Source organism: Thermobia domestica, chromosome 18 (genome assembly GCF_964235325.1).
Source record: "Thermobia domestica chromosome 18, izTheDome1.hap1.1, whole genome shotgun sequence".
In the NCBI taxonomy this organism is placed as follows: Eukaryota; Metazoa; Arthropoda; class Insecta; order Zygentoma; family Lepismatidae; genus Thermobia; species Thermobia domestica.
The window spans coordinates 64143682-64171577 of NC_137471.1; the positions used below are offsets into that span (position 1 = coordinate 64143682).

General features: G+C 36.1%; 1 protein-coding gene across 1 annotated transcript in view; it reads right to left on the reverse strand.

Moving 5' to 3' along the window:
* LOC145674883 (neurensin-1-like) overlaps positions 1 to 27896 on the reverse strand; it is a 467202-nt gene that overhangs the window by 22951 nt on the left and 416355 nt on the right. Inside the window, exon 3 of the mRNA XM_081745130.1 lies at positions 1878 to 2242. Within this exon, the coding sequence (XP_081601256.1) occupies positions 1878 to 2204 (327 nt within the window). The 5' untranslated portion in view covers positions 2205 to 2242. The remainder of the gene's footprint in view (positions 1 to 1877; positions 2243 to 27896) is intronic.

Here is a 27896-nt window from a genome sequence, read left to right on the forward strand (position 1 = left end):
ACGAGAAAAAGGAACAACAGGTTTGGTTCACTTTTCTGATAGACACAAGTCTGGTTCAAGTGTGTGGGGAAGCTACTTTACACGATACAAAAACGAATTGTAGGGCGCAAACATCCCGATGCAAATATATAGAAGGCGCATTTTTTCCCACTTTTTGGGATAGGGCGCAAATTTCCCGGGCGCAAAGTTCCCGCAACCGTCCAAGATGGCGGAAAAAGCGCAAAACACTGTAAGCCTGTGTTACACCTGTTTGTTTGACCTCTATCATTATCATTAGTCATTCTACACTATTTCTCTTGTCCTCTTATATGCATGTGCATACATACCTAGGGGCTATAAATGTAAACGACACAATGTGATACCAGAAAGATAGTTGTCGAGACATAATGCATATTTTCACTGCAAAACACGCACTTTTTCACTGCCATTGCAATGTTTCAGTTCCATAGCAGTGTTTTGCATTTTGTTCACTATCTTGAAACCACTATTTTGAATTTTTCACTTTTGGTATCCGATTCATACATAGCGACGTTGAATATCTCTATATACCGTACTCAATTTCAGATCCATACCTTGCTTTATGTAATTTCTGTCTGCCATGTTGGATCGGCCATTTTGATATGTAAACATTTGATGTCAAATTAGTATTCAACTCCCTTTCGAACTTATATATAGCACGTCACAAAATAATTATTTTAGTTTCCTATTTTGTCCACATTTTCTGGTGTTTCGGAGCGTGGCTTGTTCGAATTTCCAAATGGTCGCCACGCTTCCTACAGGCACCATTCAAGCGAGATATTTCACATGTGAAGTATATTCGGTGTGACTTTTCCAACGATGTATAACACATGCAGATCCCCGCACACCACTTAATCCACTTCCCTTGTCAGATATCATAACTGTTTCAGAACGTTCATGCTCACAGAATATTTAAGGGTTATAGAAATGTCTAAGAAATGTATCTTGATCTATCTTCAATGCAATGTACCTATTACAGGTAATATTTGCATGTTAGAAAGTCGCCTTGTGATTATCCCGAGAAGCTCAGAATTGAACCATACGAAATCCCGTCTTCGGGACATAAGCAAGCATCTGGATCATGTATCGTACCATTTCCTCTTTTGAAGTATTTCTAAGTAATCTGCATAATCCAACAAGAAAAAATACAGAAACATGAAAGGAAAAAAAAGCAGTGTTGATTTCTGAAAGTACTAAGAATTACTCAAGCTATGAAATGTTGTTTTCTTGAAAGAACGGAACCCTCTTTTTATTTAGGAGTGTCTGTCATTGTTCGATAACGTCATGCGTTTGGATACGTCAGCATGCAAAAAAAAAAAAAAAAAAAAAAAAAAAAAAAAAAAAAAAAAAGAAAAAAAGAAAAGAAAACAAAAAAAGAAAAGAAAAAAAAGGAATAGCAATATGGTCCATGTTACTGTATAAATTCCCAATATTGCACATGAATTGATACTAAAAATAATTCATAGGCCTACATTATACAGGGTGGCCCAAAAGTAAGTATACACCCCTGCATTGATCAAATATAACATTCTAGCTTATGGGTTTATTTTCCACAGCTATTCTGAGCTTAAGATACAAGTAAAAAGGCTTTAAGAACAAATAATAAAGAAACTAAGTCTATCTGATGGATAACAATAAGACATTATATAAAAAGCAATGAGTTGATCAGTACCGAGCTGTATACTACCTACTTTTGGGCCACCCTGTATTTCAATTAAGAACATACGAAGAAGAGAATAAATTTCAAGAGGGTACAAATGCATCATTATACCGATTATAAATGTGACCCGTGGCTTATCATTGGGTAATTATTAGATAATTATGGAATCGAAACGATTATTAGATATTCTTTGACTTACCTCTGCAAAATCTTCATAAAGTTGTGGATTTTTTACAGTTTCTGAATCATAAAAATGATGCAAGTAGCTTCTGACACCAAAATAAATGGGACAGCTACGGCCTTCAACCCCGCCACATCCTACAGTTTCTGGTTCCTCTTCTATTTTAATTCTTTTAATGGTCACCTCTTCGCCTTCATCCTCGTCCTCTTCTTCCGCTTCTTCATCTCCTTCCTCTGTTGGTTCAAGAGTTCGTTTAGTGGCGTGCGGCTCCTTTTTAGGGGAGGGTCTCGCGGGTGGAGCTGGATGATCGCCTCCCGATCCTTTCATTAACGGCTCCTTTTCCATTCTCCTTCACTTTACTATGAACATCGTCATCAGAGCAACTGCAAAAGAAAAGAATCAAGGAAATCAGCATACAATAGTTTGCTTTCCTGTCAAAGGCGTCATTTGGGGAGGGCAAGAAGGCAATGGTCCCCATATGAGTTTGTAAAATCCATACTTTTAAACCGACAATATACTATACTAGTATAGTAATAAAAAACCTGAAACCCCTATGTCGTTGAAGCGTCTTGCCCTCCCTGGCAAAATCTAAAATGACACAATTGTTTCTATTGCATTTAGCATTCCATTTAATCGTTCTATAACTACGTATCAAATGGTGTTTTAATGCTAAAATTTTATTGAATACAGGAATATTATTTTAAGAGATGAGTAGGTACAGATGTAACTGTGGTGAAGGTGCTAACAAGTTAGTTAAATGACTGTGAAATAAAGTAACTTGTTCCACAGAGTTTTTTGTTTCATAATCCTACTCATAAATGTGGAAAAACATAGAATTTAAATTGAATTAGATGCGAAGCAATGTACCATAATAAAGCAACTTTATGTTGAAGGGACTCCATAATAAACAACACAACTTTTAAAAATGTTCGCTATTTCAGTTCTAGCAAGTTGGCAGCACTGAATTTTATACGATTTTCACCTGTTGTCTTTGTGGTTAGTAGTCAATGAGCTACGAATAGCACACGATCGTCTTCTGTTTTTTAGTTATAATAAGTTTTCACTATGACAACATACTGATGTTCCGATGAGAAGCGCTCAATTCCTACCCGTACAGAAAACAGATTAACGATGATGCAGTATTTGGCCTTACGTGACTACTAACAAAAGACAATAGATGAAAATCGTGTAACCTTTAGTGCTACCAGCTAACTAGAAGAGAAATAGCGGGCATTTCAAAAGTTGCTTTTATTACGGGACACCTTTTATATGATGATGCATTCGTGTTCAGTCTAATATGGAATACTAAAAACATCACTGTGCGAATTAGGTTATTGATATTTGAGAAAGGGGATAAAATAAAAGGTCCTACACGACAAAAAGGACTGAAGATCCAATAACTCAAAATGAGTCAATGTCGCCCTTCCCCTCCCAACACAAACATACAAATATGATTATCAGAGTACAGTAATAACAAATTTATTAAATCAATAAGCTTAGCAACAAAAACTAAATTAATTGTCAAAGATATTAGTACCTAAATTTTCCTAAATGCGTTTCAAGCACAGTAAAGCCCCGCGTGTCCCACGAAAATAAAATAACCCTGGTGCAGTTGCGCTCAATATTTTTCATACGTAGTCTCTGCGAACTGACACTCCGCATGCAAATAAGTACTGTATGCTCTAAAAAATAAAAATAAATTGCTTTGAAAAAATCAATATTTTCAATAGTAGTGCCCGATTCGGAGTGCAACTCTAATAAGCAGAAGCCGATTGTTGTAAGCAGTGGCGTATTTAAGGGGAGCTTCCGGGCTTAAGCCCCCCCGAAATCTTACTTATTATAGTAAAATAAATGAAATATCTTACAGAATTTTCACATTTCCTGGCAACCCCCCCCAAAAAGTTAGCAAACCCCCCCCGAAACAAAATCGTAAATATGCCACTGGTTGTAAGGTAGGGAAAACGGGAATTGGGAAGAGTGATTTGCGTACATTCATTGTTCAATGAAGAGTGAGAGTCCGCGGGCGACCGCTGGAAGGTAATTACGAATCTAAAATAAATAAATAAATAAATAAAATTAAAAAATCCAAGGCAACAATTGGGAAAATACAATAGACTCTACGAAGGTCAAAAATTACTGACAAGTTTATTATTTATCATAATTTTATAGGCCTTCTCAGACTTTGTAAATGAGTTGGAGGCTCCTGCTCTTTTCTTTTGAGCATGGCTTTCACATTCTTTGATCATTGACCTTGGTGGCCCAATCCATACAAACATTAAAATATTGTTGTACTAGAACTTTCAAGTAAAATTAGTACTGTAATTAGTCAATTTATTGGAACAATATTGCTGTAAATCTTACTGTAAGTAAAATTGAGTTTTTAAATTGGAATTTAAAAAGTTTTTTATGCTGAAATTCTGTATTTTTTCGTATTTGCACCTCATATTAGCTATACGCGATGCCCTTGCCACCTACACTACGGAAAATCGTGCCTTTACTGTATAGAATAATGTAAGATGTATAAGTATAATGTAAGATGTTTACAATCTATCAATGTATCATAATGACTTCGTTATACGTAGTTAGTATAACTTCGTTATCCAAATTTACCTTCGACGACTAACTGAAGGATATGAAGATACGATTGCAAAGACAACTACACTATATAGGCACAATACAATAGTTAAACTGAGCAATGTTGCCAACAACCTCTGAAGAAAATAGGCTAAAGGGCCTTCAGAAATAAGCTTTTTTATGCGAAAAATGGCTAGATTTTGAACTGCTAACCTATAACCCACATTGTAGATTTTAGACCCCTGAGTTGTTAATGGATTTTCCATTTTAGATGATGGATAGATAGTGAAATTAAAAAAAAAAATTCTGTGGCTTTTAAACCCAATAGTATGTCTACTAAATTTGTATTAGAAAACTCATTCTTGCAATGAAATGCAAAACTTAAAATAAATAAATAAATAAATAAATAAAAAGTAGAGAAACGGGGCCGTTACGGGAGAGACATTACAAATTCTTTCTGAATCGATACATATTGTTAAGTATTTGTAAATCTGTGCGTGGCTAGAGAGAAGAAGAATGAAAAACAAGTGTCTGTTGCGTAATAAAACACTCTCTGTCTAGAAAAATCAATTAATACGATAATATATAATGACAAATACGCTAATTTTTAAAAATTACACTTCATTTTGAAAGAAAAAGTATTTTTAGAATTAATTTAAACAGCTAATAAAAAAGCCAATAGTGGCAAAAGAGTTCAATAAAATAAGCTGTATTTAAGCATTTCGTCGATTTGTATGGCTAAATGCCTCTGTAAATAGGCTAGATTTAGCCACAAATAGGCTAAATTGGCATCACTGAAACTGAGCGACGGTGAAAGTAGAAGAAATCGTGTATTTTGTGGTAGCTGTTAGTGTGAATATAAAATTAGAGGTCTAAAGTGAATAGTTTATATTTTCCATTTCGAATTACAACTGTCAGATTAAAATTAAATCAAGGAAAAGAACCAGTGGTATTTGACAAAATATGTATACAGTACTTGAAATTTTTGCCACTGAATATGCTATCGGGGGTAAAAACAAGCATCACCGGCAGTGATTTTTTTTTGTCAGTTTTTTTGGAAGCGATCAAAATGTGATTAAGTAGCAAACTCGCCATCATATCCCCTGGTAATTTGTAGAGTATGGGCTTTGAAAGAGTATGGGAAAGGTGGCAACTACTGATAACTACAGCCATCTGCTGTGAAACATGCTAAACTGACAATCGAAGAAATATGTTCTATAGCAATCTGACCCATACAATACCAGTTAAGGGTTGATTTCTATCACGGCCGTTTTCAATGTCACCTACATTACAATACTCGATTACTAACCTTTGACGTAATACATCCTAGCCGAAATTGATGCTGATCAATCAATTGGTTCTTGATATTTTTGTCTCTGGGCGTACAGAAGTACAGAGGAAAGGAACTGTTGGTAAATCATACTCCTTATGAAGATACATCATACTGTTCAACTATTTACTGAAAGTAGTTGCATAAAATGAGCACTTTTGTAATTGGCACAACATGTATAGTAATTGCATGTTCGATGTTGAGTGTCTCTTCGTGTTGATATAGTAATGTGTGTGTGTCTTTTATGAGGCGAGTCCGATTCCTACTACGGACTTTAATTCTTGAATAACACCCAAATATTGCTTCGTGTCTTACTAAACAGATGGTATTATAGCCTCGGTGCTAAATGTTGAGTCAAATCAGCGACGCAAGTAGGTTAGTTGTCGCCCGGGGCAAGAACTCACCTTAGCGCGCCCCCCCCCCCATGACCAACCAAACCAAAACGCTCCCTGACTACATCTGATATTGGCATCACACAGTAATTCTCCTATTCCATTTTTTCTTCAAGTGGTAAAGCCTGATTTCAAAATTGCAGTACATAATTTAATTTTTAGTACAAGATAAAACACCAAACTAATTAATATTTGATTGCCAAATAGCATGAGAGTAGCATGTCTGACATATTTTTATAGCCTCATCATAAGAACTGCAAATCACAATGTTTTGGAATTATAACGGGATGTGCATATTTGTAGAATGATTCAACAGTCTGTTGCTTAGTAAAACTGTTGTCTCAAATATTTTCTCGGATATTTTGGAAGTCTCTTAAATTGATGTAAGTTAAATGGAAACACAAAAAGCTGGAAATAAAATTTAACTTTGCGGGCTCTAACTTATGCTCTATGGATATGATTCTATGGTTGGTGAGTTGTTGTCCTGGTCTGAGATAATTTTTTTATGATATGTAGTTTGCTAAAACTAATTTCCTTGCCTTATAGTAAAAATAAATATTGATCTAGTTTTGCGCCTCCAATCCGACGCCCGGGACACAAGCCCCGATTGCTGCTCCTTAGTTACTGGGTAAAATTGCTAATATTCAATTACATATTTTGAAAATAAAGTATTGCGTATAAATAAACTGATATAAAAATTAATTGCATAGTAGACTATTAATTATTCATATTAAATGAGCAGCATAATTTAATTAATGATAATAATTTAAAATTTATCATTTTTAAAGGAATATTAGCGTTATATTTCTTCTATTAATAAAGAAAAACGTTCATTTTGCCCCAGTCTCTCCTCTGCCAAAAAAATGTACGTAAAATTTTCTTTCTCATCTGCATCTTCTGTTAATACTGTACTTTTGGACCGTTGGTAAGAGGAGGAGATTATTCGGCTCCAACGTATCTCTTCTTCTTTAAAGAACTTAATTTAGGAGAGAACACGGCTAGATGATGAAACCAACGCGAAAATAACTCCCTCTTAGCTGGTGAATTGCATTCAAGTATCACCAGGAGGCAACAAGTTAGTTGCTAATTACGTCATTCACTGTTGACGAGGTAAAAGCGCCAACTGACATAAGACAAAATGATTTTCAAGCAATTTAGACACAGGCACATCTCTTTGAAGAGAACAGAGAGCTTTATAGTTAAAGAGAGAGAAGATAGTTATTTACGGCCATTTCAGTTTTTAAAGTTTATTACAAGCTACGGCATAAATTTCAAGAAGTTAAATTAGTTATATCAATATGTGTTTCCTTGTTTATAGTACGCACTAGAAACATGCATACAATATATACGGTTTTGTTTGTAGTTTCGTTGCACCGGAACACAGTGGAAGATCGTTCTGGAAAATTTCGTTTTGTCAGACAATGTTGAAACTCAGTATGAGTCCATAAGCAGACTGCTAAATTCGTTCCGGTAAATACGTACGAGACAGAGATAAAAAAAATACAGTGAATAATTTTATTAGGAACAAGGTAACAAGATTATATGGGATTTGACTTAAATCTCCTTCAAAGTACTGTTCTTGGCTAGCAATGCACTTATCCCAACGTTGAACCCATGACTGGAAGCATTTCTGGAAGGCTTCTTTTGGAAGGGTGTTCATCTGCTCTGTCGTGGCTAGTGTTCTCAACGGGTCGGGTCGGGTCGGGTTGAAGACCGACCCGACCCGACCCGTGACCCGGATTGACTGACCGGACCCGATGACCCGACTCGTGATCCGATCCAATTGACCTGACCCGACAACCCGACCCGAGCTGACCCGACCCGACAACCCGACTCGAGCTGACCCGATTGACCCGACCCGAATAACCCGACTCGACAACCCGACTCGAGCTGACCCGACCCGACAACCCGACCCGAGCTGACCCGATTGACCCGACCCGACAACCCAACCCGAGCTGACCCGACTGACCCGACCTGACAACCCGACCCGAGTTGACTCGACCCGACAACCCGACCCGTAACCCGACTCAAGCTGACCCGTTTGAGAGCACTAGTCGTGGCCCTCTCAATGTCAGGAATGGTGTCAAAAGACGGTTTTAATTTTCGGGAAGACCACTTGTAAACAGTCTTCAAAGCCACCGCTTCATCGCGATACAATGATGTTGACATTTCTTAAGCTTTCTGGCACATTTTTGCAGCTTAGAACAACACCTAATGTTGGCGCGCGACAAACACTTTTAACACGTCCTCAGTCTTCTGCCTCTGGAACACAATCAAACTCAACATTGACTGTAGCAAAGTTTTAGGCTACCTGGCTTGCTAGATGAAATGGATACAGCATCGATACATACACTGAACTTTTAATCATTACGTTTTGTGAAATAAACTAAACTTGTTTGCACTTGAATATTTTTTTTTACAATTTAATCAAAAGTTCATCACGGCATGGAGCTCCACAGAGTCAGACTCTTCAGTTAAATGACTTAAATTGATTTGATAGAAGAAACGAAAAGAACTGGTGTTGTTTCCAGCACATCTAAAATCACTTCTAAATATCTGTTATACCAGACGAACTAATTTTGGCAATAATTACAAACAAATACAAAAGATGTGTAAACCAAAGAAAAAATTTGAAAAAGAATCTTAAGGCTAATCTTTAGCTTTGAATTAAATGGAGATAACATTACTTTGGTTTTTAAAAGATTTGAACCTCTAATAACACTGAAAGTTAAATTTGCATACAATATAAAAGGTATTCGTATATTAAGTATGAACACACAAAGAATGTAATAAGGCTAATGCGCATGCTATGTTCACAATAACTTTTTTGTTAATTTCCTTTGTGAATTACTACTTTCAGTAATCCATAACGTTTAATAGTTCTTTTCCTTGTATCAGTTAACATTTGCAAGTTCTTGTTAAGCGACAAATAGTTAGTGGAAACGCGCTTGAGAACAAATACCCAGTAAATTATCGATCTGACAAAAGGCTGATACCAAAGAAGATGATGCTAATTCGTACGTAATCTATCATGATGATCGTAGCGCTTCAGGAACACGTTATGCATGGTGTTAAAAAAACATATAGGTACCGTGCTCATCGTATAATATGTGTAAGCTGTGTATGTATGACCACACTCACAGCAGATTTTTGTGTAGTTAAGCGATAGCAATTGCCAGAGCTCGGATGGAAGTCAAGATCATGTTCTGCAAGTGGTCGAAAGGACTAGGCTCGAAGACCTAGGAGACCAATGTAGAAGGATGTACCGAGTACGAACATTAGGTTGTCCTGGTGGTATAGATACTCATGTTAACCTGCTATAAAAAGAAAAGTCTGCAGTGTTCAGATAAACTTGGGATCTAGGACTGACGACACTACTAATTATACTCCTCTGAATCAAGAGGCAAATAGGATACACCGGATGTATCAAAAGTACGAACTCGCACCCTAACACCGTTATGAGTAACAATGCAAGAAAATGAAGAGAGAAAAGTTTTAATAAAACTGACAAAAGTATCAAATATATATTATCACATGTGTAACAATTTCGGCAATATAACATCACATTCAACAGACATGTTTTGAAAGATCAATCCAAGAATAACAGCTTACACATCCATCCGCTGAAATATAAGTGTATCTCAAGACAAACTTACGACATTAAATACACTTACAGACAAATTTTGCGAAACTGAATACAAAGAAAAACAAAATCTTCCAGATTTGAGAATTGGCATACTGAATGCTTTCGTTATTTTCAATTAAAATGAGATTAAATTTTATAAATATCCCACATGATGCTGTGTGTAAACAATTACAACACTACCACGTAGTTTGGCAAGAAGATTCCACACCAGAGGGATCTACAATCACCTGCAGACGACGGGCTTCCGGCCTCTCCTACAGAGCAGAAAACTACAAAGGAGCAGCAGCGCCATCGCCACCCAAGGAACCCTATAAATTGGCTGGACGACGGCAATTCTGTACCTGTTTTCTGGTAACCCCTCCTATAGTTTGCCACGGAACATTAGGAGTATCCTAACCCCAGGCCTCTGGTCTGCTACGGGACTACGCCTATCCTATCTCTTGGCTTAACCTGCTTCGGGGGCTCTGACTGGGAATCCTAACCTCAGCCGCTTAGCCTGCTTCGGGACTCTGTTGGCCACTTAACCTTCCCTCTGCTTGCCACGGAGCATAGGGTCCCTAACTACACTCTGCTTATCCTGCTTCGGGGCTCTGTAGAGATCCTGTCTGCGACCTTACGGTCAAAGGCTACCTATAACTAACCTTGTGTACTAGAGAGATTATTTGTACAGTATTTTGTTAAAATACTTTTTATAATGGAAATTTTATAATAAAAGCTGGTAGTAGGAGTCGATTCCGGACACTCTTTTCATTAACGCTCTACCTATACCTATATGGGACAAAGTTTTACATGGTCGAGGCTTTGACCGGCTCAGTTTTGGCCTGAATACTCCCCTACCGGACAATAATTTTATTAACTGGAAGTGAATTCTTTTCTCATAGGTATGTGATATTCTTATTTGTGAAATTAGTGACTCGGACTTGATTATTTTAGTGCATGCCTCATATTAGATAAGGAAAAAACACTTTTCCGGAGGACGGTGCAAACATGGATCAGAATTATAGCCGTTCTTTCAATATACCACGCCTCACTAAATACTCGGGTCACGTTACGGAGGACCCCGATAGATTTTTTATGCTGTTTGTTCATCTTGCTATCTTGCATTCTTGGAATGCAGAGAAAAAGAAAGAATTATTACCCATGTATTTACAAGACATGGCCCTAGATTTAGTGTTATAGTTAAAAGCTGTACCAATTGGATTTACTTAATTTGAACAATTAAAAGCTAAATTAGTCGACTTGAGTAGACCAAAATTACTGGCATATCGGGCTGAGTTTGAAATTTTTCAGGTTCAACAGGGCGAAAATGAGCCAATTGATGCATATTTTCTAGGAAATTGAGAGTTATACGACAAGTTCTGCCTCAGGCCACCGAGTAACAGATAATAAATTATTATTATTAGGATTAAAGAAAAACTTTTTACAAAAAATCGCGTTAGAAACATTCACAACAGTTCATGGTTTAGAGACACACTTACATAACCTGGAAAAGGCGCATGACCTAATGAGAAACGTGATTATGTAGAGTTACAACAAGCAATTTATTCGCTTTGCGATCAAAATTCACCATTCTGCAGTTTAAATTCATCGGCAGTTGCTAGCGCTTCTTTCCCCACACATCATCAACAATTAACTTATCCGTTATGTAATCCGCCACCTAATTGGAATCAATAGCAACAACCTGCCCCTGTATTTCCTGTACCGTCAGCACCACAGCTACAAGGTTTATCACAAAATCAATTACCTCCAAATCCTCCCCCCAAGTTGGTAATCCGAATCCCCCTCCCGAACCCTCCGTATATAATATTAAGATAATCATTTCATGCGCAACGTACGTATGTGGCGAAAATTCCACACACTACAATTAATAACAAGCCGCACGTAAGTATTAGTCGTCGTGTCTGGGAACTTTAATAAGACGTGGAAGAAAATTGCAGAACTTAGTTTCGTTTGCTACAGTAAGTTACGTGTAATTTGAGAGTATATTCTTCGTATACAAAGGAAATTTTCTTCACATCCTGCTCTACTATTACTACTAATGTCCCTAATTACTATTGCAACATCTACCTTTAACTTTTTAGAGTTGCGAAAGTTTTACAACGGGACAAGAGGGAGAAATTAGAATAATTGGAACATCCCTTTACTCAGCGGATATAACTTAATTGCAGCTGAGAGCGGTTAAGTTGTCTTCTCAATTTGAAATTATGTTAGTAAAGAGCACTGGCGGAAATCCCGGTTGGATGAGAGGGACATATCACCTCCAATCTTGAAACTAGGAGGGACTGATCCCCCAATAACCCTAATTGAAATGCGTTTTTTGGGGGAGAAATGTGATTATTTGTGTGCGATAACCACAAAGGAAAGTGAGATGAATTTGATGTCCCTTCAGAATAAACCTAATAAGCCCAATGTTGAAGACAATTCTGCTTTCCTGATCCTGCACAGCATTGTTTTTCAACTTTAAATATTTTGATCATCGCTTAAAATAAGTATTACTGGTCCCCCAATGTTGAAGACAGATTTGCGCCACTGGTAGAGAGGCGCATTTGTAGCTCTTGTAAGATGAAATCCGTGGTTTTCTTTTCTATAATACTGTTGAGAATACTTTGTTTATGAAAGGAAAAAGTAGAGAACAGTGAAGTTTAAAGGCAAAATGAACGTAAAAATTCGTGTTTGCTGTCTTTTTGTGCTTTGGAAGTTGTATAAATAACGTAAATTTAAGACAAATATTGCTTTTAGTGAAATGAGTCTTATTGACTTTCATCTTCGTTTAAAACAACAAAGACTTCAGTTTTGAAGGAACACTATGATTGTTTGAGACAACACTTTTGTTCGTGCGAATTCACAATAAAGCATTTCACTACCAGCAAAGGGAAAGTCAGTTTGTTTTCTAGTGCAGGCATTCACCTAGGTATTCAGAATGAAAATTACGACATTGGAGTTTTTTTTTTTTTTTTACTTAGATAATTATTCTTTTGTTTTAAAAGTCGTTTCTAAGCTCATTTAATAAATACTGTTCATATATTATTTCGAGAAATATTCATATTTCATATATTTTGTGATCCTCTTTTATCATAACTTGGTGGTAATTCACCTAAGTAATTTCCGGTTTGTAATAAAGTAGTAGGCCCCCCGTTATGCCCGATTTGACCTTGAACTCATTTTTGTGACGTCATAGGTCAAAGGTCAATGACCTTGGCCCGGGGTCAATGACCGAGGGGTACCTAGGACCACCCCCTCTATATTTTGGCAGGGGTACCTTGGCCCACCCCCTAAATTTTGGCAGGGGTACATCGGGCCACCCCCCTTAAATTTCGGAAATTGCCAAATCTAAAAATTGGGTATGGTAGCCTAGGACCATAGTATGTACCTCTATCAGTATTGGGTGTCTATGTCGTTCCCTTTTATGGGTAAAAAATTGCCAAAAATTCAAATTTCGGGGTTTTTTGACCTAATTTATCCCCTTGGATGAGGTGTTATTACCCTATATAGTTATATGGGCGTATACAGGGGTTCATTACCTTTCATAACATATGGGTATATTAATGCACCCCTTGAAAAATTTGGGAGGGGTACCATGGCCCACCCCTTAAATTTTGGAAATTGACCAATTTCAACATTGGGTATTATAGTACAGGACCCTAATATGTATCATGATAAATTTGGGTGGTCCACCTCATTCCCTTCTAGGGTTACCAAATTGCCAAAATATAAACGTAAGCAATACGTTGTACCACGTGTTTGGTTTTCGACCTAATTTATCTCCTTGGATGAGGTCCTATTACCTTATATGATTATATGGTCATGTATAGGGGTCCATTCCTTTCATAAGACATAGGTACATTTGTGCACCCCTTTAAATTTTTGGATGGCCCACCCCCTAAATTTTGGCAGGGGTACATAGGACCACCCCCCTTAAATCTTGGAAATTGCCCAATTTAAACATTTGGTATTATAGTATAGGACCATAGTATGTACCTCTATCAGTATTGGGTGTCTATGTCGTTCCCTTTTAGGGGTAAAAAATTGCCAAAAATTCAAATTTCGGGTTTTTTTGACCTAATTTATCCCCTTGGATGAGGTGTTATTACCTTATATAGTTATATGGGCGTATACAGGGGTCCATTCCCTTTCATAAGATATGGGTATATTTGTGCACTCCTTTAAAAATTTGGGAGGGGTACCTTGGCCCACCCCTTAAATTTTGGAAATTGCCCAATTTAAACATTGGGTATTATAGTACAGGACCCTAATATGTATTATGATAAATTTGGATGGTCCACCTCATTCCCTTCTAGGGGTACCAAATTGCCAAAACTATAAGCGTAAGCAATACGGTATACCACGTGTTTGGTTTTTGGCTCAATTTATCCCCTTTGATGAGGTGTTATTATCCTATATAGTTATATGGTCATGTATAGGGGTCCATTACCTTTCATAAGACATGGGTATATTTGTGCACCCCTTTAAAATTTTGGGAGGGGTACCTTGGCCCACCCCTTAAATTTTGGAAATTGACCAATTTAAACATTGGGTATTATAGTATAGGACCCTAATATGTATTATGATAAATTTGGATGGTCCACCTCGTTCCCTTTTAGGGGTATAAAATTGTCAAAAATATAAACGTAAGCAATACGTTGTACCACGTGTTTGTTCTTTTGGCCCATTTATCCCCTTGGATGAGGTCCTACTACATTATATAGTTATATGGTTATGTATAGGGGTCTATTTCGTATCATAAGACATGGGTATATTGGTGCACCCCTTGAAAAATTTGGGAGGGGTACCTTGGCCCACCCCTTCAATTTTAGAAATTGCCCATTTTACACATTTGGTATAATAGTATAGGACCCTAATATATATTACTATAAATTTGGGTGGTCCACCTCGTTCCCTTTTAGGGGTACCAAATTGCCAAAATTTTAGTACAACCACGTGTTTGGACTTTTGACCTAATTTATCGCCTTTGATGAGGTGTTATTATCCTATATGGTTATATGGGCGTATACAGGGTTCATTACCTTTCATAAAACATGGGTATATTAATGCACCCCGGGAGAGGTACCTTGACCCACCCCTTAAATTTTGGAAATTGCCCAATTTAAACATTTGGTATAATAGTATAGGACCCTAATATATATTACTATAAACTCGTTCCCGTTTAGGGGTACAAAATTGCCAAAATATAAACGTAAGCAATACGTTGTACCACGTGTTTCGTTTTTTTTTACCTAATTTATTCCATTGGATGACGTCCTATTACCTTATATCGTTATATGGTCACGTATGGGGATTCATTTCCTATCATAAGACATAGGTACATTTGTGCACCCCGTTTAAATTTTTTGGGAGGGGTACTTTGGCCCACCCCTTTAATTTTGGAAATTGCCCCTTTTACATGTTTGGTATTATAGTATAGGACCCTAATATAGATTAGTATAAATTTGGATGATTCACCTCGTTTCCTTTCATGGGTACGAAATTGCCAAATTTTAGTACAACCACGTGTTTGGTTTTGGCTCAATTATGAGGTCCTATTACCTTATATGGTTATATGGCCATGTATGTATTGGTCCATTTCCTATTATAAGACATGTGTACATTGATGCACCCGAGGGAGGGGATTCGGTATCATAGTACATGCCTCAACATGTATCATGATAAATTTGGATGGTCCATCTTGTTCCCTTTCATGGGTAAAAAATTGCTAAAATATAAACATAAGCAATATGTTGTACCATGTGTTTGGTTTCTGGCCCAATTCTTCCCCTTTGATGATGTTCTATTACGTTATATGGTTATATGGACATATATATGGGTTCATTTCCTATCATAAGACATGGGTACATTGACGCATACTTTAAAAATTTGGGAGGGGTATCTTGGCTCATCCACTCGGTTTTAGAAATTGTTTAATATAAGCATTTGGTATCATAGTACAGGACCTCAATATGTACCACTATAAATTTGGATGGTCCACATCGTTCCCTTTCATGGGTAAAGAACTACCAAAAATCAAATTTTGGAGGTTATTGACCCCGTCTTATAAGGTTTTAACGCGTTATATGGATATGTACAGAGGTTTATTACCTTCATATGTTTATGTTCCCTTTTAAATTTGGGAATTATCAAATAACAAAATTCGGTAAACGTTTTCTAGGACCCATTGGTGTCCCTCTTATGGCCAAATATTCAAAATTTAAAGGTTATTGACCGGCTTTATTATTGAATAAGTACAGGATTTATTACTTTTTTCATAAGACACAGGTGTGTTTGTGTACCAATCTTAAATTTTGGGAGGGGGTACATTTCTTATTGTCATATCAATAATTGGTAATTGTTCTTAGAATTGGGTGGTATCTCTTTCTTTGGGTAAATTATTGTCAAATATGAGTATGATCACGTGATCAGTTATTGACCTATGATGGGATTAGGAGCCCAGGACATTGGTACATTTAAACTTTATAGGATAATTTGAGAATGCGTCATTGGTATTGATTATTACAGCCAAATATAAACGTAAGCAATACGATGTACCACGTGATTGACCTTGATGAGGTAGTGTACAGGGATACATAGCTAACCTTATTGAATCTTATGACTCATAGTCTTAAGGAAATACATGCTACAACACTGGCAAAGTTATTGTTGATGCAATTTGATTGGTGGATCACTATCTTTCGTGCAATCTGATTGGCTGATCACTATCTTCCGTGCAATCTGATTGGTTGCTGATGTTCAAATCTTTGCTGCATTCAGTTTTAAGTTTCGTTTAACATTTAAAAATCTTGGTTTCGTTCAACATTTTGCACTCACTGATAAATATGATCAAAACCGTTTATTTGTTAATCGAATAGTTAAAAACCGGATAAAGTTTGACGGTTAACCGTGAAACGTAAAATTTTTTTGTTTGAAAGTTTTTGTTAAAAACTCTTGTTTCAAATTTGTTTGAATTTTTTTGAAAACCGTTTATTTGTTAATCGAATAGTTAAAAAAACGGATAAAGTTTGACGGTTAACCGTGAAACGTAAAATTTTTAGTTTGAATTTTTTGTTTGAAACTTTGCTTGAAAATTCTTGCTTTCAAATTTTTGTTTGAATTTTTTGTTTCAGAATTTTGTTTGAAATTTCTTTGACAACTTTTGTTTCAAAATTTTTTGTTTAAAAATTTTTCGTTTGAAATTTAAAAAATTTTTTGTATCAAAATTTTGTTTAAAATTTTTGTTTGAAATTTTTCGTTTCCAAATTTTTTGTTTGAAATTTTTTGTTTCAAAATTTTGTTTGAATTTTTTTTGTTTAAAATTTTTTGTTGAAATTTTTTGTTTGAATTTTTTCGTTTCCAAGTTTTTCCGTTTCAAAAATTTTTTTTCAAAATTTTGTTTCAAAGATTTTTGTTCGAAATATTTGTTTGTAAACTTTTTTGTTTGAAATTATTGTTTGGAAAATTTTGGTTTGACATCTTTTAAGTTTGTGCACTCATTAGTAAAGAACCGGAACTGTTTAGAACTAAAACCTCTGGCAACATTGTTGTGCACGTCAGAACATGATAATGCAACGACATCGGTTTTGCATCATCGTTCGAGTTAGTATTCGTGGTAACGTCATCATGGCTACTTGTCTGCAGTTTCTGAATACGCGTGATGTGATGAAATCATTTACCAAGATTACTGATTTACAACAGAATGTACCTTATAGAATCTTAGCTAGCCAAAGTTTGGATTAAGAATCGTAGTGAAGCTTGAAAATGATAAGAATATAATTTTACCAGCAAGATATTTACCCATGGAAGCATCAAAACAAGAAGAACTGCTGCGTTTCTTAAATACTGGATCTGTATCTTTATGTTACAAAGGATTCTTGGGTCGAAGTCATCAACTTGAATTTAGTACACAGCCGGATTCGTCAGCAATTGTGATTCAAACGTCAGCACATTAGACATAGTTGTATGAATTTGGTTGGTCGGCATGACGTCAGCAACTGTGATGAAATCATGAATTCAAACGTCAGCACATTCGACATCAGCAATAACTATAAACCAGCAAATACAGTGTCATCCCACGAAATCATTTGAGCAAGTGCTTTTCAGGAGGAAAGATGTGTACTTCTAACGATAACGAGTTCATCTTCGCAAGCTATTATCCAATAAATATATTTCAAACAAAACATGTGATGATTGGTATCAGTGCTAGAAAATTTGAACCTGTGATTCGATTGGGCAAAGCAGAACAATTTGGTGTACAACTGACCTGTGAACAATGGCACGAATCGACCAAATGAACGATTATTTTCATGATGAGCTAAATGTGACCATAGTCAAATCATTAGGCTCAAATCATGAAGTGGTGCTGCGTACAGTCCTCGAAGAGAAGATGGTGCTGTTACGTAAAAAGAGTACATTCCATGTCCCTCGCAACATGGTGTATCTAACACAAACAGAATGGAACAAATTTATCAGCGTATTTCCGTGTGTGAAACATGCAGTGGAAGTGTGTAACAAAACAAGTATATTCCTGAAAAAGTACTATTTTGAAAAATGTGTTATGCATATTGTACAACATGTATCTAGATATTGTGATGGTTGTCGGGTGCATACCTGTATTGATAAACAGTTTATTAGTGATCAAATGAACATTGAGTTTCCACCAATTGATATCGCAATAGACCTTAAAAGACTTCAATTGGAATTAAAATTATACGCTAAAGACAAACTAGTGCAAGAAGTTCAAAATACATTGTATCGACAATATCCAGAACCACTATCTGGTATGGATGTATGTGGAGTGTAATAAAATGATCCATTTCAATGAAGTGTTTTTTTTCATTTCAAGTACAACCCCAGGTTCTAACGTGCACCACAATGTTGCCAGAGGTTTTAGTTCTAACAGTTCCGGTTCGGTTTAAAAATTCGAAACAAAAAAAAATTTTAAACAAAAAATTTGAAAACGAAAAATTTCAAACGAAAAAATTTTAAACAAAAAAATTTTCAAACAAAATTTTGCAACAAAAAAATTTCAAACAAAAAAATTTTCAAACAAAAACTTTCAAACAAAAAATTTGAAACAAAATTTGGAAACGAAAAATTTTTTCAAACAAAAATCTTGAAACAGAAAAAAAAATTGGAAACGAAAAATTTTAAACAAAAAAAATTGAAACAAAAATTTACAGACAAAAAATTTTAAACAAAATATTTTCAAACAAAATTTTGAAACAAAAAAATTCAAACAAAATTTTGAAACAAAAAATTTCGAAACAAAAATTTTTAAACGAAAAATTTCAAACGAAAAAATGTCAAACCAAAGTTTCAAACTTTTTAAATGTTAAAATAAAACTGAATGCAGCAAAGATTTGAACATCAGCAACCAATCAGATTGCACGAAAGATAGTGATCAGCCAATCAGATTGCACGAAAGATAGTGATCCACCAATCAAATTGCATCAACAATAACTTTGCCAGTGTTGTAGCATGTATTTCCTTAAGACTATGAGTCATAAGATTCAATAAGGTTAGCTATGTATCCCTGTACACTACCTCATCAAGGTCAATCACGTGGTACATCGTATTGCTTACGTTTATATTTGGCTGTAATAATCAATACCAATGACGCATTCTCAAATTATCCTATAAAGTTTAAATGTACCAATGTCCTGGGCTCCTAATCCCATCATAGGTCAATAACTGATCACGTGATCATACTCATATTTGACAATAATTTACCCAAAGAAAGAGATACCACCCAATTCTAAGAACAATTACCAATTATTGATATGACAATAAGAAATGTACCCCCTCCCAAAATTTAAGATTGGTACACAAACACACCTGTGTCTTATGAAAAAAGTAATAAATCCTGTACTTATTCAATAATAAAGCCGGTCAATAACCTTTAAATTTTGAATATTTGGCCATAAGAGGGACACCAATGGGTCCTAGAAAACGTTTACCGAATTTTGTTATTTGATAATTCCCAAATTTAAAAGGGAACATAAACATATGAAGGTAATAAACCTCTGTACATATCCATATAACGCGTTAAAACCTTATAAGACGGGGTCAATAACCTCCAAAATTTGATTTTTGGTAGTTCTTTACCCATGAAAGGGAACGATGTGGACCATCCAAATTTATAGTGGTACATATTGGAGACCTGTACTATGATACCAAATGCTTATATTAAACAATTTCTAAAACCGAGTGGATGAGCCAAGATACCCCTCCCAAATTTTTAAAGTATGCGTCAATGTACCCATGTCTTATGATAGGAAATGAACCTATATACATGTCCATATAACCATATAACGTAATAGAACATCATCAAAGGGGAGAAATTGGTCCAAAAACCAAACACATGGTACAACATATTGCTTATGTTTATATTTTAGCAATTTTTTACCCATGAAAGGGAACAAGATGGACCATCCAAATTTATCATGATACATGTTGAGGCATGTACTATGATACCGAATCCCCTCCCTCGGGTGCATCAATGTACACATGTCTTATAATAGGAAATGGACCAATACATACATGGCCATATAACCATATAAGGTAATAGGACCTCATAATTGAGCCAAAACCAAACACGTGGTTGTACTAAAATTTGGCAATTTCGTACCCATGAAAGGAAACGAGGTGAATCATCCAAATTTATACTAATCTATATTAGGGTCCTATACTATAATACCAAACATGTAAAAGGGGCAATTTCCAAAATTAAAGGGGTGGGCCAAAGTACCCCTCCCAAAAAATTTAAACGGGGTGCACAAATGTACCTATGTCTTATGATAGGAAATGAATCCCCATACGTGACCATATAACGATATAAGGTAATAGGACGTCATCCAATGGAATAAATTAGGTAAAAAAAAAAACGAAACACGTGGTACAACGTATTGCTTACGTTTATATTTTGGCAATTTTGTACCCCTAAACGGGAACGAGTTTATAGTAATATATATTAGGGTCCTATACTATTATACCAAATGTTTAAATTGGGCAATTTCCAAAATTTAAGGGGTGGGTCAAGGTACCTCTCCCGGGGTGCATTAATATACCCATGTTTTATGAAAGGTAATGAACCCTGTATACGCCCATATAACCATATAGGATAATAACACCTCATCAAAGGCGATAAATTAGGTCAAAAGTCCAAACACGTGGTTGTACTAAAATTTTGGCAATTTGGTACCCCTAAAAGGGAACGAGGTGGACCACCCAAATTTATAGTAATATATATTAGGGTCCTATACTATTATACCAAATGTGTAAAATGGGCAATTTCTAAAATTGAAGGGGTGGGCCAAGGTACCCCTCCCAAATTTTTCAAGGGGTGCACCAATATACCCATGTCTTATGATACGAAATAGACCCCTATACATAACCATATAACTATATAATGTAGTAGGACCTCATCCAAGGGGATAAATGGGCCAAAAGAACAAACACGTGGTACAACGTATTGCTTACGTTTATATTTTTGACAATTTTATACCCCTAAAAGGGAACGAGGTGGACCATCCAAATTTATCATAATACATATTAGGGTCCTATACTATAATACCCAATGTTTAAATTGGTCAATTTCCAAAATTTAAGGGGTGGGCCAAGGTACCCCTCCCAAATTTTTCAAGGGGTGCATTAATGTACCCATGTCTTATGAAAGGTAATGGACACCTGTATACGCCCATATAACCATATAAGGTAATAGGACCTCATCAACGGGGATAAAATCGACCAAATCCAAACACGTGGTACTACGTATTGCTTACGTTTATATTTTGGCAATTTTGTACCCCCTAAAAGGGAACGAGGTGGACCATCCAAATTTATCATAATACATATTAGGGTCCTGTACTATAATACCCAATGTTTAAATTGGGCAATTTCCAAAATTTAAGGGGTGGGCCAAGGTACCCCTCCCAAATTTTTAAAGGGGTGCACCAATGTACCCATATCTTATGAAAGATAATAGACTCCTGTATACGCTCATATAACTATATAGGGTAATAACACCTCATCAAAGGGGATAAATTACGTCAAAAACCCCCGAAATTTGAATTTTTGGCAATTTTTTACCCATGAAAGGGAACGACATAGACACCCAATACTGATAGAGGTACATACTATGGTCCTAGGCTACCACACCAAATTTTTAGATTTGGCAATTTCCAAAATTTAAGGGGTGGGCCAAGGTACTCTTCCCAAATTTTTCAAGGGGTGCACCAATGTACCCATGTCTTATGATAGATAATGGACCCCTATACATGACCATATAACTATATAAGGTAATAGGACCTCATCCAAGGAGATAAATTAGGTCGAAAACCAAACACGTGGTATAACGTATTGCTTACGTTTATATTTTGGCAATTTTGTACCCCTAGAAGGAAACAAGGTGGACCGCCCAAATTTATCACGATACATATTAGGGTCCTATACTATAATACCCAATGTTTAAATTGGGCAATTTCCAAAATTTAAGGGGTGGGCCAAGGTACCCCTCCCAAATTTTTCAAGGGGTGCATTAATATACCCATATGTTATGAAAGGTAATGGACCCCTGTATACGCCCATATAACTATATAGGGTAATAACACCTCATCCAAGGGGATAAATTAGGTCAAAAAACCCCGAAATTTGAATTTTTGGCAATTTTTTACCCATGAAAGGGAACGACATAGACACCCAATACTAATAGAGGTACATACTATGGTCCTAGACTACCATACCCAATTTTTAGATTTGGCAATTTCCAAAATTTAAGGGGGGTGGTCCTATGTACCCCTGCCAAAATTTAGGGGGTGGGCCATGGTACCCCTGCCAAAATTTAGAGGGGGTGGTCCTAGGTACCCCTCGGTCATTGACCCCGGGCCAAGGTCATTGACCTTTGACCTATGACGTCACAAAAATGAGTTCAAGGTCAAATCGGGCATAACGGGGGGCCTACTACTAATAAGCTTTTTGTTTTATATAGGTTATGAACAGCAACGCAAATCTGTCTTCAAGATTGGGGGGAGCATGTAAGACCATTTCTTTCTTTCTTTCTTTCTTTCTTTTCTTTTCTTTTCTTTTCTTTTCTTTCTTCTTCTTTTTTTTTGCGATGTTCAAAATATTTATGAAGTTGAAAAACAATGCTGTGGAGGATCAGGGGAGCAGAGTTGTCTTCAACATTGGGAGGCGGGCAGATTTGAGGCTTATTCTGGGGACACATCAATTTCATCTCACTTTCCTTTGTGGCAATCGGACACAAATTATCACATTTCTTTGAAAAAACACATTTCAAATCATATTATTGGGGGGAACAGTCCCCTTCAGTTCCAAGATTGGAAGACATGTTCCCCTAATCCCCCCGGAATTTCGCCAGTGGTTATGAAACCTAATCAAATCACACCACGGTCAGGTTTCACACTAGCCTTCATTTTGAATTGTATTTTAATTTGCAGTTTTTCATTAGTTTCATTCCTTTTAACCCTCTTAAAAAAAAGTGGTCCTTGGTTTGAACTGTTTATATGTATTGTGCAGCAACATGAAATCATGTATGTTACTGCTATATTGTGTTAAAACAATTGAACAGGTTGATTCATTTTTAAAATCAAATTACTTTAAATTCATTCAAATTATTAATTCAGCTTATACAAAACATTTCAACTTAAGTGTACATTCTCAGACGAACTTGGGTAACCTTTCGTATTCACTTCGTCATTGTAAATTAACCAATAAAGGTGAAACTAGTGTCCTTTCTTTCCACATTACATTCCTTTCCGCTTTGCAATAGTTTCTTAGTTGAATGAACGCTAGCATCAATGACCTATTAGAACAAAACTGTCGGAGACACGTCTCAACGTGGTAGGTGTGGCAAGTTTTACAAGAGAGCAATATAAAAGAAGAAACTACAACAATATTGGAGAAGAATTCGCTCCAAATACTTCAATCATAGGAGAAGAGGTTCATCGCAGCAGAAGCAATTTATAACAAGTGTTCAAATCATTATCTAGAGATCGAGGACAACTTGACAGGATTCCTATCTAGCCGTCAACTTAATCAGTTTTTCATCAATTTCCAGCCAAGAAGTAGGAAGACATAGAGGAGAATCCATTCGTCATCCTAGACGACTACAATATCAGCAAGAACCAGGAATATTTGAGGCTAGTGCTCATTCCTATCATTTTAGTTAATCTCTCTTTGTCCCTCTTTTACCTTCTAAGTAGTCTTAGTTTTGACAATTGAAGCACTCCGCCGAAGAACGATGCATGTGACGTCTTGAATCATTTTGAGTTATCAGTGGAATTATGCTCTACCGAACATGCCGGACATATATTGAAAGCAGGGTCGTAACTTGTGGGGAGCAGGGGGCAACTGCCCCCCAAGGAAGTTTCCCGCCGTTCGAGGAGGCCCATTTTAAGACAAAATTTTCTTATTTCATATACGATACGAACACGAAATCATAAATGAAGCATCAAACAGGTTCACTACATTACTTAAAACAGCACACAAAAGGTAAATAAAACAAAAATGAATCATGGGCCCACTTCGATATATATTAGGATCCCTGGAAATAATATTTATTCGTATGGCTTTGAGATTTGTCAATATTGTTCTCTTAATTAATTTGTCATGTATGGAACGTTCCCAGGGGAGTAACTAACGGCCCTGCAGACCTTGCCGTGCGGAAGGGCCCACAGGATCTGGGGAAATCCGGGGAAAGATGGAAATAGGAGGTCCAAGAATTAGGAAAATCTTTTTCTAGGGGGCTCAAATGCGCGTATTAATGCTTGCTCCCAGAAACAATCTATGTTATGGCGCTGAATGAAAGTTCAGTAGCCCCATTGGCCACGGTGCTTGCCCCTGATTTATTTTTTCCTATTGTACTCCTGAAATACTACAAGTTTTTCTCAAGATCACTAAAATGTAACAGATATCGTTGTTCGGCGGAGTGTTTGAATTCAATCTAGTTGAGTTTAATTTATATTCAAACATAACGTCCTATTTTATGAAGTATTGCCTAAGACGTCAGTTCTCATCCCCTATAACATCCCTTTGCTTAAGTGAATATAATGATTTAATTTTAAGTTAAGATCTAAATCTGAGCTAATAGAATTGATGTACATGGAGAAGATTACTGTGTTTTCAATTTAGATTTTAATACCTAAATTCATGCTTTTTTTTTTTAACCAGCTAGCCTACGCTAGCTACTACCCGAAGAGGGTTACGCCCTCTGTAGGGAAAGAGATGTTTAGTATATTGTGCTGTTCAGGAAACAGTGGTTGGGTTATGGGTAGGTACAGAAAACTTTATTATTCAAACTTTAACAGTCATTATGGCCTTTAACCATAATCATCAGGAAAGGTAAATACAGAAACTTCCGTGAGGGAAAACCATAACTGTAAGTGATATGATGTGGAATGATGAAATGAAGTGCGAAACTCACTACAACACATAGGTTCTGTTAGTTGAACAAATGCTGGTTATCTTCTCGCCTAGGGGCGGCGCTAGGCATCAATGAGGACAGAGGAGCCCTGTTAGTGTCACTGTGCAAATGATGGCCATATGTGAGATAGATGAGCGGCTGTAGTGTATGGCTCGCAGTAGACGGCGTCAGGGTGGTCTGGAGGTAGAGTGTAACAGTACAAAGTGAATAGTAATGAGAGCGGAGGGAACAGAGTTGCAACGGGGGAGGTATTTCGAGCATGGTCGTCAAAAGTTTGCTGAAGAAGTGGATGATTGTTGTGCAGGCGCTGGGTGATATATTTAGAGCGTAATGTTTCTAAATGATATAAGATATGCGGAAATGTAAGTCTATGATAGAGATCTTGAGTGGGACTTGGTAATTTGATACGAAAAGCAATTCGCAAGGCATGACGTTCCAAGATGCATAATTTCTCATAGTATGAGGTCGGAGCAGATATCCAAACTGTAAATCCGTACGTCAGAATAGGGCGGAGGAAAACTTTGTACGTGTTAAGAAGTGTATGAGTATGGAGTCCCCAGGTAGTTCCAGTAAGACCTTTTAGAAGATTGAGGCGAGAGTACGCCTTCTTGGAGATATCTTTCAGATGTACTGTCCAAGTTATTTGATGATCGAAGGTTACTCGTAGATATTTGACACTGCGAGTAGGTTTTAAAGGTAAATCTTGTACAGAGAGGTTTAAGAGTGTTGGTTCATGCCTGTGCACAGTATGTATATATGTTTGTACTAAATTCGGGATTTGTGCTGAGAATCGTTCGTCACATTGCGATATGGTTTTCACTAGCCAAATTATCTATTTCTAAGAAAGGTTCTTATATATAAAATATTAGAGAAATTTTAATAATTATTTATTTATTTAAAAAAAATCTACAACGTCTGATGAAAAGCTTTGTCCTAAAATATGTGGCAACCAGACAATCAAAAAAAGTAAGGTGGGTTCATGTAACCAAAGGGTTGAGAACATTCTTTTAAGCGCCTTTTCCAAATGGTTTACGGATGTTTGGTTATGAATGTTAAGATCATTGGCAATGTCATGACTATTTACATGCCAATCTTACTCAACTTTTGTCAGAATATTATCCTAATTTTCTGTGATTGGTCGTCTATTGTAAGGAGTATCTTGAATATAGAAATTACCATAACGAAAACGACTGAATCATTTTTCGGTTGTAGCTTTTGATAACGTATTTTGCCAATAAACAGTACAAATTTCTTCACGAGTCTTTACATTATTTCCGTCTTTATCGAAATAAAATTGTAAAATGTGGCGCAATTTTGCGGAAAATTCACTCATCTTCACGATACAATACCTTACGTATGATCATAAGAATTCCAACACTTTTTGCATTCTACTAACTTCAATTTTCAGCGGCTTAATGACGTTAGACCAAACACGCTGTGACTGGTGTATCTTGCTTTTTGGAACACTAACATCACCTCCTGGAAGTGGGTAGCTACATTTTACACTACGTGATATTTTGATGCAGTTTTCACTAATGTAATGAGCTATACCCAAGTAAGGTACAGTTAAAAAAAAAAAAAAAAAAAAAAAAGAATTCAGTAAGTTTAAGAATTAATTATTTCGCATTTGTTCACGTATGTTTCGTAGTAAGACCCATTTTATAGGACGTTTGTGTCTTATCTTTAGTTTCGGTATCTAACTAGATTACTGGAGTGACAAAGAAGTGGAAAAATAAAAAAAAGCTAAAAATAAAAATAACACTTCAAAAACGCACTAAAAGGCAGTAATAATAGAAGCACTTAAAGGAATATAATAATAATAATAATAATAATAATAATAATAATAATAATAATAATAATAATAATAATAATAATAATAATAATAATAAAAACGCGTAAAAAGACAAATACTTTGTTACTACTAGTATAAAACTATTTAAAGTCTACCAAGCTAATAATGCCTCATAAAATTAACATCAAAATAATCGTATTAGGTATTAATTTATTCGCCTCTGGCTTGAAACTTTTTTTATAGACAATAATAATAAATTATGTTTTGCATTTGAGCGCTTTATATACAGTTTATTTAGAGTTTATTATTTTCTGCCTTTTAGTATTGTTTTAAAGTTGATTCACATTTTTTTTAAGTGGTATAGTCCAGTTTTTTTTAACACTCAGTCGCTGGCATATAATCTCTAAGATGAAGAACAACAATTTTTATCTGCTAAAATTAGAGTTTTCCCGGTAATGATGCTAGCTCCATTCAAGGGCGCCGATCCTAGGGGGCAAGGGGGCCGCCCCCCCAAAGCTTATGTGGACCCTCCTTATTGTATTTAAGAATATTCAATATTTGGCACAACTTGAATGCAATTTGTCGTAAAATCCTCATACATGTCTTCTGCATCTGAATGGGCCCCCTCAAACTTACAGAGAAATTGGCGCCCTTGGCTCCACTGTAGATTGTTATTTTGTTACGATAGCCTCATCACTATTTCTCGCATTTCAATCTAGCCTGCAATAGTGATAATCTAACCTATGAGAATAGTTGAGCACGATCGTGTAAGTTTTCATTATTTTCCAAAACTGGATTCTTTTATCACGAATAAACCATAATCCTTTAGAGCCAGATCTTGCTAGCAGTATCTTCCGTATGGTGACTTTTGTGTGA